This window comes from Pezoporus flaviventris, unplaced genomic scaffold (assembly GCF_033815535.1).
Source record: "Pezoporus flaviventris isolate CSIRO_AGI_PZ_B2104156 unplaced genomic scaffold, CSIRO_AGI_Pfla_v1 ptg000036l, whole genome shotgun sequence".
NCBI classification, from domain to species: Eukaryota; Metazoa; Chordata; class Aves; order Psittaciformes; family Psittacidae; genus Pezoporus; species Pezoporus flaviventris.
Window position 1 is genome coordinate 25,609,060 of NW_026892584.1, and position 22,891 is coordinate 25,631,950.

Genomic DNA, 22,891 nt, shown 5'->3' on the forward strand with positions numbered 1-22,891 from the left:
AAGACAGCCTGGCAGTACAAGCCATGTCCTAGCCAACCCTAACACATCTGTTTAGCATATTCCTAAAAAGGGCAAAGAATCCACAGCTCATAGCCACCATATTCCAGTGTTTAAATAACATGCTGCATTTTTGTATTCTTACCTTTATTTCTAATGTGCCACCAAATCCCATTTTAAATTGCCCTTGCATATCTTTCGTGAACACTCTCTGAAAGGTCTGTTTGAATAAAGATGTATTGAAAGAGTCTCCCATTACCATGTAGCCTCTAGATAACAACAAAACAAAGCCCTCAAGTTAAAACAGATCTCATATTATGCAATAATTTTCACATGGGATTTGTATTTCTACATTTTGTCTAAAGACAATTCGCTGTAAAGCATATTTTTGCCTTCTTAAAAAGGACTATCATTAAATTAATATTTTCCTACAATGTTAAGGATGAATATTTTGATTTGGCTTCTTGCCCAATAGGCATCTTAGGGTTATTGTTGTTATAATACATAACAACATCTTTCACTGAGAAAACACTATACTGGACTTCAGCACCACAAATGTCTCACAACCTTGTCATGCAAAGTCAGCTTACTTCTAATATTCAATATTCCAAACTTATTTCCACACCATTTTGTGTAGTTCACTCATTATTTCAAGTTTAAATCTAGGCTCAAGAAGCACAATTTATCTTTATGCTTAGCAATATTCTGTGGATGTAACTGCAACAGTTGCTGCTTATCATGAAACATACATTGCATTTAAGAAATAGTAGTGGAAGATATTTTTATTCATCCAAAAGCATGAATTAAATAATATTAGTAAAATGTAATAGATCAAACATTACACCTGAAAGAAGTTATGAAAGTTTTCAGGTGGATACTCAGAGACAGAAGAAAACAGACATGGGCAGAATCAGAAATTCCTCCCTGTACGCAGGATGCAACCAAATCAGAAATAGGAATAGCTGCAGGAGAAATAGATAAGCTATACATTAAGGCTAGTTTTGCTGGAAGAGAGGAAACAGGGTAAAGTGAGTCACAAAAGCAGACAAAAAGAGCAAAATTACAGAGCTTGAGTTTGATGCAGAAAATGAACAGGATTCAAACGTGCAGGTTAAGTCATAAACTTAAAGATCCTGAACAGTGAAAACTCCCAAGCTAAGGCTTACACAGATCTGAAAAGAGCAATCCAGTAGTGATTAGCATGGCCAAGCTGGCCTGAAACATGGAAGCATATGTTCACCACAGCCTGCGGCTGCATCTCTCATTCTTTGTATGCCCAGATACATAGCATGTGCTTAGGATCCTCTGTCACATGAAGACATTGACAGGCAACTAAGAAGGCCTTTTACCCACAGATATACCAGTTATTAAACCGATAAGCATATTTTACCTGCAACTGGTATTGACAAATGTAAGAGTAACAAGCAAGAAAAATGAGCTTGGCAAGACAATCCAGACTGAATATGGAAGACTGACCTAAAAATCAAATGGTATGTAAAGCAGGTGGCTATACTAGTAAAGATGAAATATTATGAGTATGGAAAAGGCTTTCAGAAATAGAAAGAAAATACAGTCTTTGAAAAAAATACAGAGGAAGAACTGGCAGGATTTACAAAATTAATGAGGTACTAAACACACAAGAGTCAAAAGCTGTACCAGACTGCAGATCTGCATAACCAAAGGGTAAAGGCACTATTCACAGTGACAGAAAATAGGGGAGAGGTTTCATGAGAAAGACTAAAACTTTCTTTGATCGTATTAAAGTGAACTGATAGCAAGACAAGCTGAAGGAAATACAAGACCATGTTTGAAACGTAGAATTAGATGGAGGTAGCAAAAATCAGGAGCAACATATGCACCTGATAATCACCTAAGACAGTAGCTAAACCTATGAAAAACAGCATATAGAAGGGCATAAACAAGACAGAATAACACAGGGTTTTCTACCACTCCGAACAGCAAGGAAAAAAAAAAAAAAAGATGACATCTCTATCTTTACTGAAAGCTGCAGCTTACACATATGCACACTGAAAAACAGCAACAGTGGATATATCCCCTGTTTGAAAGTTACCCATGTTATTTAAGCCTCAAACTGATCATATTAAAATAAAACAGCAAATCCCCTTCTGATCAAACCCACAATTGTGGTGACAAATTTGCCAGAGGCTGAGAAATTCAAAATTCCAGTACAAATACAGCCATCACAGAACATCAGAGTGGGTTTGGGCTTTTTTTTTTTTTTTTTGCTAAGTATTTCCTGTTAAACAATTAAAAAAATAAAAATTCAAAACTGCATCTCCATATACAACTTAAAAATTAATAGGCACATACCCTGTGTAGTTGGGACAACACTTCATCTCCAGAAGACCAGTCTGATCCAACGCACATGCATATATGTCAATAACATGACCATTTGTTGCAGCCCGATTAGCCAGGGCTTCAAAATGCTAAAACCAAGATGAAAACTCAGTTCATAGCAATCTACAGTGTGAACGATCCTCATCTTCATATTAAATCCTAACTCCCAAAATCTTTCAAAAACAATGTTATCAGACTTCATTCATATATTATTCCAGTACAAGCTAAAAATACATTTTTTCCTGAAGTTAAAATTAAAACTGGAATTTTTTAACTTTTTTTTTCTGACCAGCTGCTAACCTGACTCATACTAGACAGTCCAGTGGTTGCTATTTAAACTAGAAAATGGCACTGATTTTTGTTCTTAAACTTTGCATTAAGTATTATATCCAACACACAGAACTGAATATACGTTTCTAATCTCAAGTGCCTATAATGACAGGTGCCTATGACTGAGCTGATTGTTTAAATTCTTAACTTAAACTCCTAATTTTAAGCTTATAATCAGTTAAGACAAATTCAACAGGTTTTGGATGCAGTTCACTTGCCCAAATGAAATGTACATAAGTTGAAATGGACTATGCCTAAACTCTACTGTCTAACCCTCCCCAAATAGACACAATTTTGAACAGCTGTCTTAGAAGCAGCCAGGCTTACTCTAAATACACCATTTAGTCACATAAATCTTTTCTGACTCAAACCAGAGAAACACTTCAAAGAACTTTACTGTGAGCTAGACAAGGCCATAACTCAATACACTGAAATTTCTGAAGCAACTCCTGAAGAAATACATTCAGAGACAGATAAACAAAACAATTTCCACCTCTTCAGATATTTGTTACTAGCAGTATTTTGCAATGCCAGACAATGTAAATGTTTACTTACTGGTAACATGCCTATAAATGTCACCCATTACCATCTCTTACCTTCGTACCCTTTTTAACATATTTAGCATTGTCTTTTTCAATGTCATGCCATGATCTTATAGGTAATTTCAGTTCATCCCCTACAACCATGCCAGGTCCTTGCGTAGCTGGTCCTCCAATGAACATCATTATACGTGCACCGGTATTGGGGAAAGTGCACTGAAGGAAATTAAAGACAAATAAAACTATCATGTTTTGCTATAAATTCAACAAAAGAAATAGCTATTCAGGTATGTATCATGTTGACAGGATTCTAAAAAGAACTGTACTTTTTCCCTCCCAAAACATAAATCGGCTGTTAAGTCAAAGTTCAGTTTTGCCTCATTAAAATGATTCTTTCCATGTAAGGTATGATATCCATCAGAATCATTATATAAATTTAACAGGCATCAGTTATAAGGTTTTTACTTACATATTGATTGTGGCAGTTTTTCTTCAACAAAATGATTTTTTTTACGTATCAGCATAACTGTAGTTAAAGCTATTACCTCAAGGAGCCCTACAGCTATAGAAAGAGCCACTCCAGAAGAACGTAAGGGCCGTTTTCCTTGTGGAACTGGCCAAGGATCCCGTTGCAGTTCACCCAGAAGATCAGTAAGATTCATGTCAATTTTCTGCACTGGCTGCAAAAATCTGTAAACAGATAAATGAAATTAGTTTAGATTCAAACTGTTAAATAAAAATTTCATCAGTTGTTCACCAGCAATATATTAGACATGTATTAGCAATGTCTAATTCTGCATTCTAGTGTGAATTCAGAGCAATGTCTCTGTCTCCCCAAAATAATGCTGTTTGGTGTTACTACATGTTACTAAGCAAGCTCAACTTAAGAACTTCAGCGAAGAGCTTGTAAACCAAAAACTTTCTGCCTTAAGGACTTATTGCCACTTCCATAAAGAACAATGAGTACTCAAACAAACACAGCAGATGATAACCTAGGAATCTCAAAAAGAAACTCAAGTTTCACTACTTCAGTGAAAATCAGAGATCAGAAGAAACATTAACTATATAAAGGATTCTTTGTGCTCTCTGCTACAGGCTGTCTACAAATGCAGCTATTTACTGGAAGGCAGAGACTGCAAAACTCTGTCGCTTTTTTATCATTTCATAGATTTCTTCTATGTCATAATGGAAAACACAGGAGAATCAAACACCAACCTGCAATTTCTGAATGAGAGACAGAAGGGAAGGGGCAGGGAGAGGAGTGGAAGAGTAAAAGGGAAGGCAAAACTGGATATCCACGTAAGGAAGGAGCATTATAGCAGCCATTAACACTTTTCACCACACCAACCATCTATAATATGCTTATGTAACATTCTCTCAGATCATTTCTGAAGCATCATCCAGATGACTTTACTATCACCTATTAAATCTTTTCTTCCCAGTGCAAACTGTAGGAAAGAAACAGGCTATAACTATTATTCTCCCAGTAAATTTGTGTCTGATCAAAAGGTTCAACTGATTTGTTTTCATTGTCATAAAACATAGGTTTTCCAGTAAATCAGTGTAGCCAAAGTATGTTATTCAGATGTTTTAAGCACATTACCTGTTAGACGGTGGTGGTTGCTGCACTTGAGGACCCCGACCGACTTGTGAAACGGCTACTTTTGTAAGCCCTAGCATTTCCTGTAGTCAAATACATAAGATTTTATTACAAAATTTGCTTACAGACTATCGGAAGTTCTTCATCATCATCACCTTGACAATTTCATTTTGTTTGCTTTTATGCATTACCTGAAGCTGTTTTGCAGAGAGGTCCTTTGTTCCTCTGAAGACGTAACTTTTGGAAATTCCTTCACAGCCAAGCTCATGAACTTGCACCATTCGGCCAAAGGTAATGAGACCTACTAACGCAGTTGGTGGCAGGAGACTAAGCGACATTTGCATGGATTCCTTCAGAGCTTGCAAGTCTTCATCTTCCATGCACGTGTCCACAACATAAAGAAATATCAAAGGCATCTGAGGACCACGCTTTAAGAAACACAAATATAACCACATGAAAAGCTATTTGCAAAAGTTTTAATTTCAATTATACCAGTAATGTCAATGTTCCACCTGACTTAGCTCCCTCTGAAGTAGTAATCAGTACCCTATGGAAAAGGGAAAAAAAACACTGCCATAATGAACTCTGCACAAAAATGCAATGCTTACGACAGCAGAAAATAAAAAAACCTTTCAGGACATCAGGACATGAAGCATGTGCAATTGTATAAATATCTTAGCATACAATGAGCTTTTATTGCTCCAGGTGAATGTAATAAAGCTGTTCATAGCTACAGAATACTCCAGCATGATGACATTCCATAGTGTTTCATCATGTAATTTTACTCTAGAGATAATCAGCTCTTTTTATTCTTTCTAAACTAATTTTGCTGTACTATGAGCAGATATCCCCCTTACTTTATGTTACAAGAGTTGGCAAAAAGCTGAGATTCTGTTCAGTGTTCACTCTTCATAACCTGAATGCCTCACTGAAGTCTTACAAATTTTTATCCTCAAAAAATGAAATTTAGAGTTTACAAATTTTCAGTTGCAAATGTTTGCAATTTTGGGATTTAAGTCCATTTTTTATTTCTATTCAAGTAACCATAAAAAGAATTAATATTAAAATTTTAATACCCGAATTGAATATGTATTAGTCTTTTCCTCTAAACCAGCTAGCCCTAAAACTAATTCAGAATCATTCAAATACAAACTTAGAATCAAATTATTAATGACAGATTAATCAACAGTCAAACAAATTTAAACTGAAATTCAAATGCGTTTGAGCAAGAAGCAGAAAGCAGACCACTGGCACATACACAGATGAAACTCCTGGTAAAGAAACAGACCTAACAGAAATATTGTAAGAGAGAAGAGATCTCTCTTCTTACAGTGTTTTGTTTTGTTTTTAAACAGTCTTATTAGTTATCCTTACATTCTTATAAAGAGTTATGTTTTCCATTTCCATTTGGTGACACAAATGTTCAATGTACTAATAAGCACATACAGACTCACAGCCCTTAAAATGCAGTGAAGAAATGAAATTAATTCTTTTGTATATGCAAGGCTATAGATGTTAAAGATCTTATTTAATTATTTTACCTGTACTACATACTCAATGCTGGAGAACTGAGGCAAAAGTTCAGCTGGCTGATTCATTTCAGATATGCCAGCATAGGTAGGAGGAAACTGCAAATAAAACCACAGAAATTAAGTATAAATAAAAGATTACAACTTCTACAAAACCATACATACAGATTACTTTCCTCCATAACAGATGTTCACTACTGCTGTCAGGAAAAAAACCTCCATGCAATACCTGAAGATACACTGCACACTCATGCTCTTGCTGCCAACTTCAGTTTGCAACTATAATTTGAAAAATGAGAATGCTCAATTTTACCTTATGAAGAACATTTTTTATATGCTGAATGTTTCATTTTCTTACCTGATTTCTCTGATAACAGAAGTTGCAAGCCCAGAGTTTTGCTCGATAATCCACTTGGCTGTAAAATACAATGAGAAAAGATTACATAGTATGAACAATTTGTTTTCCACCACTGTCCCCAAAATACTTTTTATTTTTCAAAAGCACACTGACTTTGAAAAAGCTTTCTCCCAATATAATTTTTCCTCTAAATAGCTGTATTACGAATTCAAAATAAGCGTAGTCTTACACATCAGGCCAATTAATGTCATTAGAGAGGAAGAATGGTATTCAAGGAAAACAAGCAAGTACAAAATTTAAGAGTAGAGTCTCAGCACCTTTATTAGAGACCTTCTGCATGACCTTCGGCAAATCATTTTAACTCTCACTACCTCTGCATTTTCCTCCTTTCCCAGCCTATGCCTATTAGCTGTCAGAGCTGGGACTATCCCAAACAGGCATTATGCTCTAAAAAAAAAAAAAAAAAAACAGTTTCCAACTTAAGAGCTCTCTCTCTAATGAAAATGACATTTTCTTTGTTTTCAATTGATGAGCCTACCTCCTTTTATCTACACTTTCATGGCTATTCAGATAGTTAAAACAAATGTTAAAAAATGCAACTTGTATCTTCATGCCATAGAGGTATCTTAAGGAGTCCTATTCACATCTTAAGGGAAAAATAAACGTTACATATTTTCAGTGTACACTTTTTGCTGTCACATCCTCTCCTGTCTACAAGGGCAAAAGTGATTAAAGTATTATTAAACCTTTGGATAAATCCCAGCATGGTGTAAACGCAACACAGTTCTATTGAGATCAAATGATCTATACCAATTTCAGAGGCTACACACTATCTAGCCTGATACACTGCCACACAAGCTTCAAAAGGTCCCCCCAAATTGAGTCTCTGATCACACCCTGTTAAATAAATAAATAAATAAATAAAAATCTACACATGACTTGTAAACATGACACAGGGAAAATGTAGAGGCACATTTCACTGCAATGCACGGGATCTGACTGACCCTTCACAGCTTTGTCTTTCCATTATTTTTCTTTCAGCCCTTAATAAAATATAATGTTTCTGGAAAAGTTAGCTTCCACAAAGCCTAATTTCCATTATAATCAGCCACTGTGTCTGTTTAATACTGAAACTTAACTTTACATCTGCTCTGAAACTGTCTTTTCTCACAGGCAGGCACAAGTCATTCATAAAATCAAGTTTGTTCTACAGGATCTTTTACACCATGTCTAGTCTCTCATTATCACTCAGTACCTTTCCCATGCCTATCAAACTCCACCTTAAAAACTGATCCGTTTCTTTTCCATATTCTGTGATCGGAATGACATATGAAACACTTCCGCTGCTTCCAACCGAAACTTATCCATGACCAGGCCACAATCACTAGTGCTTGTGCTACTACCACCCTTCAGCTTAAACAGCTTTTCACCTTCTCTCATGCCTACTTCTGATATATCTATCTACCACATCTTTCAGCTTCTGTTTTGGTAAACTAAACCAGCTAACCTGCTTTGGTCTACAAATGATCTAAGGACAGTAAAAGAGTTTATTTCACTTGGAAATTCAACTACATCAGGGCCTAGTAGTTAAAAAGACATAGCATAGTAATTTTTTCATCCAAGTAATTTTTCTAGAGGCAAAATGCAGAAGTACACTAACTCAGAGGATGTTAAATTAAATATGTTGAAAAGACTGGTTAAATGAAAGCTACATTTTAAGGATGTAAATTATATATGCAAATGTACATGCAGAAACTTTTAAGATCTATAAGTCTGATCTGTATACTCATGTGAGGAATGCCTGAATACACCAGATCTTTTGCATAATTTAACCGGCACTATCCTAAAGATTGTTTATAAGGTAAAATATTGGCATAACGTATGTATTAAATTTACCATAAGGGATTCAGAACGGCTCGACACGTGGTCCTACTACACAAAACTGGTTCATATTGAATAGGAGGCAAGTCTGGCCGTTCCTTCAATGGCGTGTAGAGGGCAGCCACAGGGACTACCATTCTTGTGGCTTCAAGACGACTTGAAGGCCAAACATTCCAGCTGAATCTAACTCCATCTCTGTCCTCATTCTGCTGGATGAATTCCAGGAATGTTGTCATGGCCAACTTTTCTGTTTGTCACTAAAGCAAAAAGATAACCATTAGCAGAACGTTGAAATGCAAACATTTTTAACCACTGAATGCACTTAATGACAGTCACATGTTCAAATACAGTAACTGAGTTACAGTCAATAAACAAAGTAACACTTTTTAAGTACTAAAAGCAATGCACAGAATTCCAAGGGGAAACAAAAGAAAATCAGGACTCCTAGGATGCAGCAAACTCTCCAAAATAAGAAGCATTTCATGTTACAAGTTAAATACATAGCATTAAATAGTCTATCTTCTGATCATTTCCTGACCTAAACGACAAACTCAGGCAAGGAATATCGGAACTAAAGCAATAATTCTATGGGAAGTGTAGAGATCATGCAGCACACACTATAAAAAAAGACTTGCTTACAACAAAAAAAAATACACACTGCTTTAAGGACTTTCACTAATGTGTTTAGTTATTCATTCTGTTCATTATTCAAGAATCATTCATTCTTGCAAACTGTTTAATCCTCTGACTTCTTTTAAGAATCAAATAAAACATGTTTCTTCTAAGTGTACTTGGCTTATGACTTCTGCTGTACCAAATTTTTTAAGAGTTTTCTAGCCAGATTTTCAGTAACTCATGATGCAGCCTACATGTAAACATAAAGGAATAGCAACACAGTACTCCACAAGAGTACATTCCTAAAGCAGTGCTAGGAAATAACTCAGAGATAAAAGTGTCGTACTCCATTACCTATCAAGATTCACCCTTCAACAACTGAACTTAAATTTACCATTTTGGGCACCAACTTAAGGCTTTCTAATTCTTCCGCCAGTTACTCAGAAACTCAAGCACTGGGGAACACAGGTTTATCTGAAAAGCTCAAAAGGTACCTGCGAAGATCTGGGAAAGTCAGCAAGTACTCCCTCTCCCCAAAACCCCCAGCGATATACACACTGCTCCTGACCTGCTGCATGTTTCCAAGTACATTTTAGAGCACATATAGCACAGGTTTTTCCAGTAACAACAGCTGAACTCCCACTGCCTAATAAGAATGCACTGTAAAAGCCTATATGAACCACCTAGAAAGCAGTCTGGAAAAATACTCATAGGTCTCAATTTAGACTCTACTAAGTTAATGAACAGCTTTTAGAAACACTGTAATCCTCTTGAATTGAGATTTAAATCAGGAATTCTCACAAGCACACTCACCTTCTTAGTCCTGCAATTTCATATGCTAAGGGAGACTCCTGGAAACTTCATTTATGAAGACCTAGCGCTCTTTACTAAAATTATAACGGCATGGCACCTTTAATTTCTATGACTGCTAAAAGCTTTTCAAGTTCATTTAAATCACAGTTTAATTTAATGATTTTATTCTAACACTGACTTTTAAGAAAACATTAGCAACATCCACAAACCAAAGAGAAGCTGCACATTCCACAGTTAGCATTATTCGGAAATAAGCAACTGTCAGCATGTGATGATAAGTACAAAAAGCAGTCTAAAAATTGTTCCTATAGAACAGACTAACAGGCAAACTTAACAGAGTACCTTTCTCAAAGTTTTCCACAGGTGCTGTCACCTGTGTATTATATGCACATTCTCTCCCTGAGAAGACAAGAAGAAATTACAACTTAAAGGCTATTTCAGGTATTCCATAGGCATCTGCTACAAAGTCCACCAACTCCATCTCCATACACTGCAACATGAACTCCCACTTCCTGCACTGGACTTTGAAGTCTCTTCTCCATATTTCACTCCAGCTACATTTGAAATGGTTTTATGTGGGAGTTATTTTTACTACTCAGTTATTCTCCTCAGGCAGCCATGTACAAAGGCCAGTGTGCAGTGACTAATAAAGTGCACATGTATCATAAAAGATTTGTTGGATTTACTGAACAAAATACTGTTGCTTTCTAGTAAAGTGTGAATTTCCTGTTCAGAAAGCAGAACCTGCTAATAAGTTTTCCTCCACCTTTTCTTCCATTCTTTTCTTCCTTTCCAAAAACCAATAATGCTGACATATTTTATCCTTCACTAAACGTGAAACTCACAGTCTCACAAGTTCCTTTAAATTTCAGCACCACTGCTACAACTATGCAGGCACATCTTCTGGGACAGGTGTGGAGATGTATTACATTGGACCAGAAGACCAAACCCTCCTGACCGACAGGCTACATACCAAACCTCATACATCTGAATGCCACAAAACACGTATTGCCCACCTCAAAAAAAACACAGACAAGTGACTTTCAGAACAGCTGACCAGCAATAGCTCCCATGTTGGGGTGTCATTGTTTTAGCTTTGCTGCAGAAGAGGACATCCCAACAAGACCAGCAGTCACTGCATCCTGGCTTGCTGCCTCAGGCCCGTTGCTGAAGCTGAATTTACCTCGTGTCCCTGCACAATGGCAATCTCACTCTATGTCACAGAAAGAAGCCACACCTGAATTGCATAATGTCACAGGCTGATGATACCCGACTATGAAGGCCTGATACTCAAGCAAACAGTAGTATTTATGTAATTACTCTGACTAGATGCAAGAGTACAGTTAAGTCTTCCTAACAACCACACATACCAAATGTGTTTGACACACCAATCGGAAAGCTATCCTGTAGCTGAATAAATGGGTTTGAAATGCGTTACTTTGAAACTGCGTTATTTTGAAATGCCTCCAGAAACAACTGCAAACAGCTCATAATCTGAAGCCCCTCCTTCATTTCAGCACCATTAAACATTACCTGTAAATGTGTCCCAGCACAGAAGATCACCAAAATAATATCAACTGGTCCTTGCAAACACATACAAACAAAATTAAAACATTTCTCGCTACAGCATTTTAAAGGTTCCAGCACTGATGGATCGAAGTACTTCACCATATATTTAAATGCCACTAAATCAGTACAGTTCACTGTGCACTTTTCTTAAAACAAACCTGTTCTTACTCATAATCCGGCAAAATGAGATTAATAATAACCCTTCAATTAATTTTTCATGCCAAAATCAGCATTTCAGACACAAATCTATTTCAGTTCCACGAAGGAATTCATCAATATACAAGGAGAATAACTTAGTAGTTTTGTAAAGCAACCACAACTTGTCAAAGTGACAACCACGAGAATTTCATTTTGGCTACTCAAACACAGCCACCATCCAAACCTGCTTGCCCAGGTATGTTAACCGAGGACTTTTTTGTTTTTTAAACAACCACTGTATGTAACACCCCACCTAAATTAAAAAAAAACCTATGCAAAGGCAGCAGGGCCTACACACGATTTCTATGTAGCCTTACTGATACCTCAAGACACCGCCGTCAGCTCCAAGAAGGAGCTCCAGGACAGGGCAGCCGCAGCAGAACTGAGCCGCACTTTATACCCGGCGGACGGGAGGCCACGCCGAAGCCGTGCCCCGCCGGCCCTACCCGGGTACCGGCAGCCCTGCAGAGAACGGGGCTCTCAGCGCCTGCTCCCACGACCCCAGCCGGGCTTCACCGCCACGGAGACGGCGGGCAGCGCTGACCGGCGGTATCCCCGGCCCCTCAAGGACCCCGAGAGCAGCTTCCAGCCGCAAGGGGACACCCCCCCCCCGCCGCCACGGAGAGCGGTGTAAGCGCCCGAAGCCCCGTAAGGGGAGGCGGGGAGCTCCCCACCACGCTCCCTCCTGGGGTAGCAGCCGGGCGGCGGCCCCACTGCCCGGAGTGCCCCCCATACCCGCGCAGCGCCACGTCGCCGGCGAAGAACTCTTCACCCGTGGCCTTCTTCCAGCTCCCCACACCCTCCGCTGCCTCCTCAGCCCCTGCCCTGCCCACTCACCGCGCACGGGCCGCCGCCACCTCTCTCGCACTCCACGCACGCACCCGCCCCGGCGCTGCCGACGCAGCCAACATGGCCGATAGGAGAGGCCGCGCCACGTCAAGGGGCAGAGAGCGGGAGGCGGGCTGAGCGCCACGGTTCCCCCCGGCCAAGCGCAGTGCCTGGCTGCCACCCGCTCCTGACCTGTACCCCGGAGAGAGGAGCGGGGCAGGCGTCAGGCATCCCGCAACGCTGACCTTCACCGTCCCCGCGGCTCCTGCCCGTTTGTGTGCTTGTGTTTTTAATTCCCCGCTCGACTTCCAGATGTCTCTAAAGATCGTTTCTTCCAGTCTCGCTCTTCGGACTGCCTGGGAAAAAAAGATACTGGAATGATATTCCTGCTGGGTTTAGCCTGATAGAGTGCTTTTACTATCCGCACAATAACTTTCACATAAATGTAACCATACAGTTTTGCCCAGTTTGGCAGTGTGGTTATCCCCCCCCCCCCCCCCCAACCCAAGCAAGGGTGACACCGAGCACTTCAGAATCGTTTTAAACAAGCCTGCCACAAAAGGCTAGAGCAGTGTCTTCTGTCTTTCCAGAGATACCTCAGTGCGACAAACACGGACGTGGAAGAGGCCTGAGAAAATTCTATGGGCTACCATGTCCTCCTTCACTGTGACTGAAAACATGCCATGACCACCAACTAAAACATACTTATTCTCTTTCCTAATACATCAGATGTAATCATGATAGAATTTCTATCCCACTACTATCTCCAGTAACGTTTGCCAGTCCTCTTCAGTCCTAAAACATGCCTAGGTAAACAACAGAAGAACTTAAAGGGAGGGATGTTAAATTTTCACATCCACAAGTACCACTGCCAGGTGTGGGAGTATTAAAGCAGGAGCTTGCCAAGGGCATGCAACCTCTTCAGTTTATAAAAAGCACCCACCCCCACCAAAATACGCGGCATGGCAAAATAACTTCAGACAGATGCACAGAAAGCAGTTCAGTGTTGTAATTTTAGAAGTACTCAAACACTATGTGAAACATTCTCAGAAAGTTACACTGAAAAGAGGCAAATCCCGAAGTCAGAACTGCAGGATGAAATCTGTAACCTGTGAGAGAAAAAGGGGCAACTGACACTTAAAAGGGGAGAAGAAAGAACAGGAAAGTATACTATTATGAAAGTTCACTACAAACGAAAGGTATAAACATTCTTAATCAGTCATTAGCACAATTAAATTTCATCATGACTCAAGCCAGTGCTCTAAACTTATGTCTTGCAGCTGTTAGGATGGTGCAAACCACAGAGAAAAGCAAGGAGAAGCAAAACAATAGAATAGAAAATAGGATCCTAACACGGTGTATACTCATTATAGGAAGATATTATCTTAGAGGGTAGAGTTAAAGCATTTAATTTTTTTTTTATGCAGAATTTTCAGTTCATGTGTTAATTGTTTTGGTTTTTCCCTCAGCAGTGCAGGTCCACTGATGACAACTCACCCTTTCTTTGGAAAAGTACTCTTCCATAAGGCCTAGGCAGTTGAGGAGAAGGAATATTCATTCCTAGTTTCTTCCTCTTCTTACACTGAGCCATATTTGCTAGTCACTTCATCAACATTGTTGGTAAAACTTGCTAGAAACAATTTTATTATGCATGGAAGAAGACTCCCTGTAACAATTAAGAATACATTACTTCATTTTAAATGTATAAATGGAAAGTTCCGGAAAAAGAAATGTAAGGATAGAAAGTTATTTAACCTGTGTTTATATCTGTGGATTCTTTTTCTGTTCACAGTTCTTCATGACAAACAGAAAAAAAAAGTTCTGAATATTACTGAAGTAAAGGAAGAAAACTTTTTACAGGTGGACTCACCAAAGTTTTTGTCTTGCCCATTGGTCAGCCTTTCCAGAAGTATCACAGTAGTTTTAGCTAAACAGGTATTATATCCTGTGGTGACTGCAGCAGCTGCATGGTCCTTAACTAGAACATAAGATCGGGTTTCAGAATTAAAACTCTTTGTTACACGTAGGTGGTTCTGGAAACACCTTAAAACAAACAAAAGCCAGTGGAGAGGAGGAGTTAAGGTAGGTGTTTGTTCAGAACTGCTAAAACACAGCCTTGTGGAAGAAAAAGCATTGCTCTTTTCGAACTGGTATCAGACGTGACAAAGCAACTCTGATCAGCAGAACCAATGGGCAAAATAATACACAGATTGATATGTTGTGTAACAGGGATTTCATAATACACAATGTAAATTATTACAGCATTATCTTTCCACACAATCTCCCTTTGTGCCAGTGCTACCTCATTTTTGATTTGGCATGTAGATACTCCCACTATACAGCAACAAAATAAAAACTCAGGCATTAACCCTTACAGATTGAGATATCTGTTTAAATTTACAGCAGTCAACTTTCATGCAACTGATTTCAGTCATAAATCCTAAAGCATTTCAAGGAACTGCAGAATCACAGAATGGTTTGAGTTGGAAGGGACTCTAAAGATATCTCGCTCTGTTTTGACGGGCAGCACGTGAGCAGGACCACCTCCCACACTGCCTCAAGAGGCACCCGCCCCTACCGCACAGGCAGCCGCCACGGGGTACAGGGGAGGACCCGGCTCGGTCCCGCAGTTCTCGCGAGAAATACTCGCACTGCCTCCCAGCGGCACCCGGTGAGGCGGGGTGTTCGTAGCGGTGGCCGTTAAGTCATGGAGTCGGGTATGGAGGAGCTGATGCCGCGACTGCTGCCTGTGGAAGACTGTGATTTGGCTGAGGACTTCGACCCCACGGTGCCTCCCAGGACACCCCAGGAGTATCTGAAGCGCGTCCAGTGAGTGGCGGGTGGGCTGGCGTCACCCGCCTGTGAGCGGCGCAGCCCGGGTTGAGTTTCGCGTTGCTGTGCTGCCGCTAGCTCCCTCAGCCGCAGCCAGAAGAGCCGTTTCGCTGGTGCTCCCGGCGCAGCGGGATCCCGTCCGGCATCGCGGCTAAACTTACACGCTTCCTGCGAGGCTGCTGCTGCTTCGCCGGGGCTGTGTCGCGTACGCGGCATGTCTCTCGGCGGGTCGGTGCCTACAGCGCTACTCGCAGCTCCGGGACCGGCGCTGCTTGGTTTTCCCCTGGAGGAGAGAGCCCTGGCGCCCGGCTCTCCGTGCCAGCCGCTGTGCGAGGCCTCGCTGCGGGAAGCGGTGCGCAGTTTATAGGGGCGTTAGAATATAAGCAAGCTCCGAAGTGGCGGGAGCAGCTGTGTAGAAGCTGAGAGTACTTGACCTATCAGTCTCAAGTCAAACTTTCCGTAAGAATTCCCACTGTGTCCAGTGTTTTACATACCTGAAGGTTTGTGCAGGTGCAGTCTTTCAGAGGTGTGCTGCATATGACCACCTGTTACGAACAGGAAAAACTGGATTTTATTTTGTAGGATTGAAGCAGCTCGATGTCCAGATGTGGTTGTGGCGCAAATAGACCCCAGAAAACTGAGGAAGAAGCAGACAGTGAATGTTTCAGTAAGTCTGAAAACTTTCACACGTTGTTTTGGGGTTTGGTTTGGTTTTTTTGAGAGAAAAAAAAAAATGGGAAAGATGTTAATATAATGGTTTTACTACTTTGGGGAATATTTGGCATAACTAAATAGCATGCTGGATTTTAAAAGCATCTACAGGATTAGTTCAAATGTCAGGGTTTGAAGAAACACCTGTTCCGCTGCTGGGTAACAGCAGGCTTTATAATTGCTCTAAACTGATAATGTCTATGCTACTTGATACGCAGCAAGCTGTTCTGTTTGTCTCAGGTAATCTAATACTGAATTAAATTTCGCAAATATTTTATCATAAAACCTGCATAAACTTTAGAAAGCTATCTCCATATTTATATTTGGGTTTAAATATGTATCTAGGGTAAGGGCAGTACATACTGCTATACTTTACCAAAGTTAGACGAAATTTTAGCACTGCTTCTTTCCTTTTTGGTGTAATATTTTATTGCACTATTTCCTGACTGCCCAAGTAGATTTTTCTGTTGTCTCGTTGCCCTTGCCAGCTTGGTTTTCAATCTATTTTCAAATTGTTTGAGAGACCAAGATTGTCTTTCTCAAGTGAAAACTCTGTAATCTGAAATTTAACTACTCCATTGCTCAAGAAGAGTTTTTAGTACTGACATACAACCGTGTAACTTCTGTGACCATTCTGTTCATTTGTCTTTGTAGTGATGTTCTTAAACATTTGTAGAAAGTTGTTTGCTTTTTTTTAATAACTCTTTCATCTTTATCTTTAAAGAGGTTGTATCTACTTAACTGTCAGTTAATTCTAAAACGTATTTTTGTGGTCTTCTTTCTTCCTTGACTTACTATCGTGGCAAGTAGAATGCTTCAGATTCATAGCAACTGTCCAAGATGGCACCCTGCTTTTTATAAACAGGGAAATTTAAGGCAGAGCATTGCTAGAAAGAAGACCTTAAGTAGTTGCCAGTGTATTTTGAATACTTAAGTTTTCTTCGTATTTGCATACAAGAAGAGTCAGAAGAAATTTTTTCTAAACCAATTGGTAAGTCAGTCTTGGATGTGGTCATGGAATTACCTTTCTTAAATGAAGGTTTAAAGAGTATTGTCTACCTGATAGTAAATGTTTACTGACTCTCTTGCTCTTAAGGATTCTTCTTACAAAGCTTTATTTGCATTATAATTATTGCCAGTGTTTTCTTAGATTTCCGGATGTCAGCCTGCTCCTGAAGGATACTCCCCAACACTCAAGTGGCAGCAGCAGCAAGTGGCCAATTTCTCAGCTGTTCGTCAGGTACAAAATGGGGGGGGGGAGGGGGAGGTGAGGTGAGGGGACTGTGGATAGAACACCCCTTTGTTTATGGGGGACAATCTCGCATCTAGTATAGAAGTGTTATGACTTTACGGTAGGACAGATATCTGTACGCAAATGTTTTAAGCTCTTGGGGGGGGGAAAGAAATCCGTTATATGCTATGTGGCTTTTGAACTGCTGGTAAAACTCTTGAGTCATGTTTAAAGAAAAAAAATCTGCTTCAACTTCAGCAAAATATCTGTTGGTGTTTAGATTAAATGATGTGGTATAGCTGAGGGAGGACATAAGCCCCTGTGTTACCTGGTTATATTAAAACCTAGTGCCAGCAGGAATGGTCTACAGAACTCAACATCAACTGAAAAAAAAAACTGGATTCTAACCCATGAGGAGATTCATGTATATACAACACAGTGTCCATTTAGAATATTGACAGTGGTGGCACCCATTACAAGGAGAGATACTGACTTGGTAAAATGTATTTGCAAGGTTGTGTTAGCACAAACTTTTCCATACTGCACCCTGCTCTTAAATAACCAACTGCACTGAAGCTGCTGTAGCACTGAATTTTGCATGAGCTCATTTACCCTGTTTTGTCAGGGAAATAAATTGGTGAAGGTGGGAGTCTGTACTGCTGCATCTACAATGTAAACATTAACTGAGCTAGCCCTTATTTCTACAAGGTGTCACATTGCATAATAGGTATTGTGTATAATCTGAGGTTTTAGTAGAACAAGCAAACTTACATCTAAAGGTATATTCATTGTATAGATACTCCTTTTATACCCAAATGAATTGTCCTCTCATCTGTGCCAGAATTAACACTTTGAAGTATTAAAGTATTATAAAAAATATCTAAGAATGAAAAGAGAATCAGAAGTTACTTGTTCAAACACTATGCATCAGCTGCTGTTACAGCATTTTTAGTGGTCACTTTTACTGCTACAATAACAACTGAGTTAGGGGGAAAATTTCTTCTGTTACAAGAAGTTTACACTCTGTACAGGAAACTGTCCAGCAGGACAGTTTTTATTATATGGCATCCCTATCAGGTAGAAGGAATACCCTAGGAAAGCACGCTTTTCTCCTAACAGTTCTGTAGATACCTGATAGAGGTACAGACCACTGCTGGAAACAGGATATTGGCTTTATGTGTGGTTTTGGACTAAATCAGCTTTTTTCATAAGCTTTAAAGACTTTAAAATTTCTTCAGCTTTAATATTACTTCCAAAAACCCAGCATGAGCAGCTTAGTTTCATTTATACTAAGAGGCATGGCAACTCTTTGGCCAGTTATGCCTCTACTGGTTTACAGAACATCATAAAATAGACTTCTAATGCATTTTAAGGACAATGAAGAGTAGCTATGGCTAGGATTAAAATAACTGCAAAGTTGAACTGTGGTTTCGTTTTAATTACTCAGAGCCTGAACAAGCACCGAAATCACTGGCAGTCACAACATTTGGACAGCAATGTTACTATGGTGAGTAGAATTCATAGCAGTGCTGGAGGGGGTGCTTCAGGTCATTAAACCGGTGGTTAATCTTGCTTTACAGTCTAATGCAATGTCTTGATCATATTATCAAGTCTTCTCTTTGGTGTCTTCAATATAGCGGTATTTCACAGTTTTCATTTCTTTTTAGCCAAAGCCAGAGGATGAAGAAGGCTGGAAGAAGTTCTGCCTAGGTGAAAGAATATACTCGGAAATAGATACACAATCTGATGATGAAAGTCTAGGAATCAATTACATAAAGGTGAGTATAGAACTTTCATCTAATTTTCAGATGCTATTTTCAAGAATAACTGCCAGAAACAACTCTATTGTTTATTACCACTTTGTGCTACACAGAAAGACTCTTGTGAGCCCAGAAATTCCCCTTTTTCTTCCCCTTTAAGTGGAAACCAAGTGAAGCAGAGAACAAGTCTATCCCTTTAGTCAAAAAGTTTTTGTTACCCCTAAAGCATGCTACTTAGTTGCTCACTGAACTAAAGGGGAAGCTTTCTGCATAATGTGCTTTAGTGTTTTGTTAAATGGTGATACGTGCCTGCTCTCCTTATATATGCTATCCTACAAATGTGTCCTTCACTGTCGTATTTTGAGAAAACAAAACTAACAAATACCAGGGAAAGCAAGGTTCTTCGATACCAAATTTGACTGGACCTTATCCTGAATTTGCTTGAAGGCTTCTTAAAAATGGATTTCAAAGCTTAGAAAGACTTTCGATTCACTGCAAATGTCTGAGCACTACATTAAAATGTTACCTGACTGGGTTTAAACCACAACAATGTTCTAAACTAGAACAAAAATGTCTATGATAATGTCTGCATTTTCCAACTTGATTTTTTTTTTTCAGGTTGGCTTTCCCCCTCTGCTAAGTATTGTAAGCAGAATGAATCAGGTAAGCCTACCTCTTAGAATTGCATAGTGACATTGCATAAACGATTATTTCTCATATTCTGTCTGTTGCAGGTATTACCTATTTTTGTGTGCTAGAGTAGGCAACTGTTTATTGCAATTGCTATTCATTGTACACTTGCAAGAAAAACAAGTAATCACTATCTGACCTTCAGCTACAAACAGCTTTACTAGTGAACATTCATTGTGTCTAGTTTTAAAAGTGTTTTGTCCTTGTAATTTCTCAAGAACACTTCCTGTTTGGTTTTTTGTTTTTTGTTGTTTTGTTTTTTTTTTTTTTTGCTGAAGGGCCCATTAGGTGCTTAACAGTGTTTTAAGATTTCTCAGTGTTTTAAGTGCAGTCCTGACACTCAATTGTGAACTCCTACAAGGAGGCTACAACTCCTACAGCAAGGCTGTAATTATCGCACTTAACCTTCCTATTATGTTTCCACCTTTATAGAAAACAGCCAGTCAGCTGCCTCTTTCCTTATCTGTAGCTACTTACCCATAACTCTTTGTTGACACAGAAAATTAATTAATTCCAGGAACTGGTTCTTTAACACCTGCTTTAACTTTATATGTAACTTCAACCTGGAATAAATACCATATAGCATCACAGAGTAGAAATACATAACATGCATAATTCTTTAAAATCATATTGCTTTTTATATAATATAATCCTTTGGGTAGAAGGACAGCAGAACAAAACATTTCAGGTATTTTTTTGTCTCTTTCTGTCCCCCTGTTAAAGGCAACAGTAACCACTGTCTTGGAATACCTGGTCAGCTGGTTTGGGGAGAAAAATTTTACTCCAGAACTGGTAATTTTTAATTTATTCTAATTACTTGCACATGAACACATTAAAGAAGGGATATATTGTTCATAATTCTGTATGAAAATGTTTTAGGTTCTGAAGAGTATGTATCATTTTCATTTCAGTTGCTGTCAAAACTTTGATTAGTGTAGTGTCTCATTGGGCTTTCAAAATTTTCAGTTCTCACAGTAACGCTTAAATGCAATTTTGTTTTGAGAACTATGCTCCAGTTCTGCTGTATATAACAAGAACTGCATGAAACTTCAGTGAAATGCTCATAATTAAAAACTTTGTTATTTGAATCTACACAGGGTAGATGGCTTTATGCACTGTTGGCATGCCTTGAAAAACCTCTGCTACCTGAAGCTCACTCCCTTATTCGACAGCTGGCAAGACGATGCTCAGAAGTCAGAGTACTAGGGGTAAGATTTAATGCTATATTGCACAAAGGACTTGCTGGACTTAGCAAGTTATAAGATGAATCATTTTTCAATTCTTGGTAAGTAATTTTTCATGTCCCGAGTTTGCTTTGAGGATGAAGGGAAGATTACAAGCACACAGTATATCATGTAACAGCTTTTCTGTTTGACACAGGTAACAAATGACCTGTTATAATATTTATTCCCTTTCAGGAGAACAAGAATGAAGAACAAATATCAGCTCTGAACTTGATAATCTGCTTAGTTAGCAGGTAATGTGACTTACTTAACTAAAACAGTAAAGGATGTCCAAATGTATTACTTGTCCTAACCTAGATTCTTTGAAAGTGAAAATTAAGTACCCTGGGGCCTATGTAGCAAATACACTTGGGTAAAAGGACTTGAGATAAACCTAAGAGTGAAGAAAGCATATTGGTATCCTGAGACAAGCCCCCTGAACTGCAAAGCTATAATTACAGTAAAAACACTGAAAGAAGTGCTAGAAAGCAAGGGATCTAACAACTCGAAGCATAGTAATGTTGCATTAGAGGTTCCTTACCATATTCTGCTTCTCACCACTAGGTACTTTGATCAGCGTGACTTGGCTGATGAGCCTTCCTAGACTGTTTTGAGAATATCAAGTATTTTGTGTTGTCATAGTACAAACAGCATTGTCCGAGTTAACAGCAAGACTCTGCACTGTTCAGACCTGAAGTACGATACAAGCCCTTCAGAGCACCCTTACGATAATGCACTTGGGACCGCTGTGAATAACTTCAGCTGAGCTGTAGCACAAATTGTCAGTGTCCTTGGTATCATCATCACAAAATGGTCAATGAAGTGTCTGACATCATCTCTCAAGGTACTGTCTCTGTAAACTACATTCTTAGTTAGAAATTTCTACCATATGTGTAATCCTGTGGACACTGCTATTAAGTGAAATCTGAAGTTACATTACAAATGGGTTGTTCTTTATCTAACACACACCCACTAAAGTCTTTCTTTTAAAAAACTTAAGCATTTTGAAGAGCTTTCATAAATACTGTGGCTTTTCTCATTCTTCCTGATATTCAACAGCAGCCTTACCATAGAAATCTACACAGCTAGGGCTGAATGTGTTTGTTTTTTTCAAGCTTTGGTTCCTGAGCTTCAACATGGCTAAGCAGTTCAGCTATAGCCACTAACTTCCTTAACTTAATAAAACATGAATGCTACTACTTTTGGGGTATGTCGTGGTTTAAAACCAGGCAGAGGGCTCATTCACTCACCCCCCCACCCTCCCTTCTTGCCCTCTGCCTACTCCCGGAGGGATAGAGAGGAGAATCAAAAAGAATGCAACTCCCATGGGTTGAGATAGGAACAGTTTAGTAACTGAGGTATAGCACAAATCACTACTGCTACCACCAATAATAATAATAATGATAAAGGAAATAACAAGGGAAAAGAACACACCATCTCACCACCAGCTGACCGATAACTCGCCCACCCCACCAGCCCAAGCACCCACTGATACCTCCTCCAACCCTGCAGTCCTAGCTCTTCCCGGGTAACTCTCAGTTACCTGGGAATGACATGCTGTGGCTAGTTTGGGTCAGGTGTCCTGTCTCTGCTTCCTCCTGGCTTCCCCTCCTCCCTGGCAGAGCATGAGGCTCACAAAGTCCTTGGCCAAACCAAAACATCATTGTTACCAGCTCTGTTCCCAAGCCAAAAGTCAAAACACAGCACTGCACCAGCTACCAAAGAGAAAAATGACTGCTACTGCTGAACCCAGGACAGGGTAATAATGCTCTTTTTAAGTAAACAGTTGCAGAAACCAGTGAAATTTACACAGCTGTATTCAGTGCTTT

At 39.3% G+C, this 22,891-nt stretch overlaps 2 protein-coding genes across 4 annotated transcripts in view; one reads left to right on the plus strand and one right to left on the minus strand.

The window, feature by feature from the left end:
• Positions 1–12,670, minus strand: part of SEC23A (SEC23 homolog A, COPII coat complex component) — a 28,507-nt gene extending 15,837 nt beyond the window's left edge. Inside the window, exons 1-10 of one of the 2 annotated variants that reach the window (XM_061463551.1) lie at positions 12,523–12,670; positions 8,608–8,849; positions 6,712–6,769; positions 6,366–6,452; positions 5,016–5,252; positions 4,828–4,907; positions 3,770–3,914; positions 3,282–3,440; positions 2,329–2,444; positions 143–266 (exon numbers count right to left, since the gene is read on the minus strand). In XM_061463551.1, the coding sequence (XP_061319535.1) occupies positions 143–266; positions 2,329–2,444; positions 3,282–3,440; positions 3,770–3,914; positions 4,828–4,907; positions 5,016–5,252; positions 6,366–6,452; positions 6,712–6,769; positions 8,608–8,828 (1,227 nt within the window). In that variant the 5' untranslated portion in view covers positions 8,829–8,849; positions 12,523–12,670. Of the gene's footprint in view, positions 1–142; positions 267–2,328; positions 2,445–3,281; positions 3,441–3,769; positions 3,915–4,827; positions 4,908–5,015; positions 5,253–6,365; positions 6,453–6,711; positions 6,770–8,607; positions 8,850–9,601; positions 9,627–12,522 lie in introns of those variants that run through there. The other variant, XM_061463552.1, reaches the window with a different exon arrangement.
• Positions 12,671–15,297: 2,627 nt separating this feature from the next.
• Positions 15,298–22,247, plus strand: GEMIN2 (gem nuclear organelle associated protein 2). 2 transcript variants are annotated; one of them, XM_061463553.1, is made up of 10 exons: positions 15,298–15,444; positions 16,030–16,114; positions 17,309–17,398; positions 18,837–18,896; positions 19,057–19,167; positions 19,768–19,812; positions 20,563–20,631; positions 20,937–21,047; positions 21,258–21,316; positions 21,627–22,246. In XM_061463553.1, the coding sequence occupies exons 1-10, from the start codon at positions 15,323–15,325 to the stop codon at positions 21,664–21,666; spliced, it is 792 nt and encodes a 263-aa protein (XP_061319537.1). In that variant the 5' UTR covers positions 15,298–15,322; the 3' UTR covers positions 21,667–22,246. The 2 variants fall into 2 exon arrangements, with proteins under 2 accessions (XP_061319537.1, XP_061319538.1); XM_061463554.1 differs by lacking the exon at positions 21,258–21,316 and having other exon boundaries at positions 21,627–22,247.
• Positions 22,248–22,891: the final 644 nt, after the last annotated feature.

Excerpts from the sequence above, each read along its gene's own strand:
- GEMIN2 (XM_061463553.1), top strand. The coding sequence starts at position 15,323 with ATGGAGTCGGGTATGGAGGAGCTGATGCCGCGACTGCTGCCTGTGGAA. Across the intron at positions 15,445-16,029 it reads GAGTATCTGAAGCGCGTCCA|GATTGAAGCAGCTCGATGTC; the intron begins GTGAGTGGCGGG and ends TTTATTTTGTAG. Across the intron at positions 19,168-19,767 it reads TAGGAATCAATTACATAAAG|GTTGGCTTTCCCCCTCTGCT; the intron begins GTGAGTATAGAA and ends TTTTTTTTTCAG.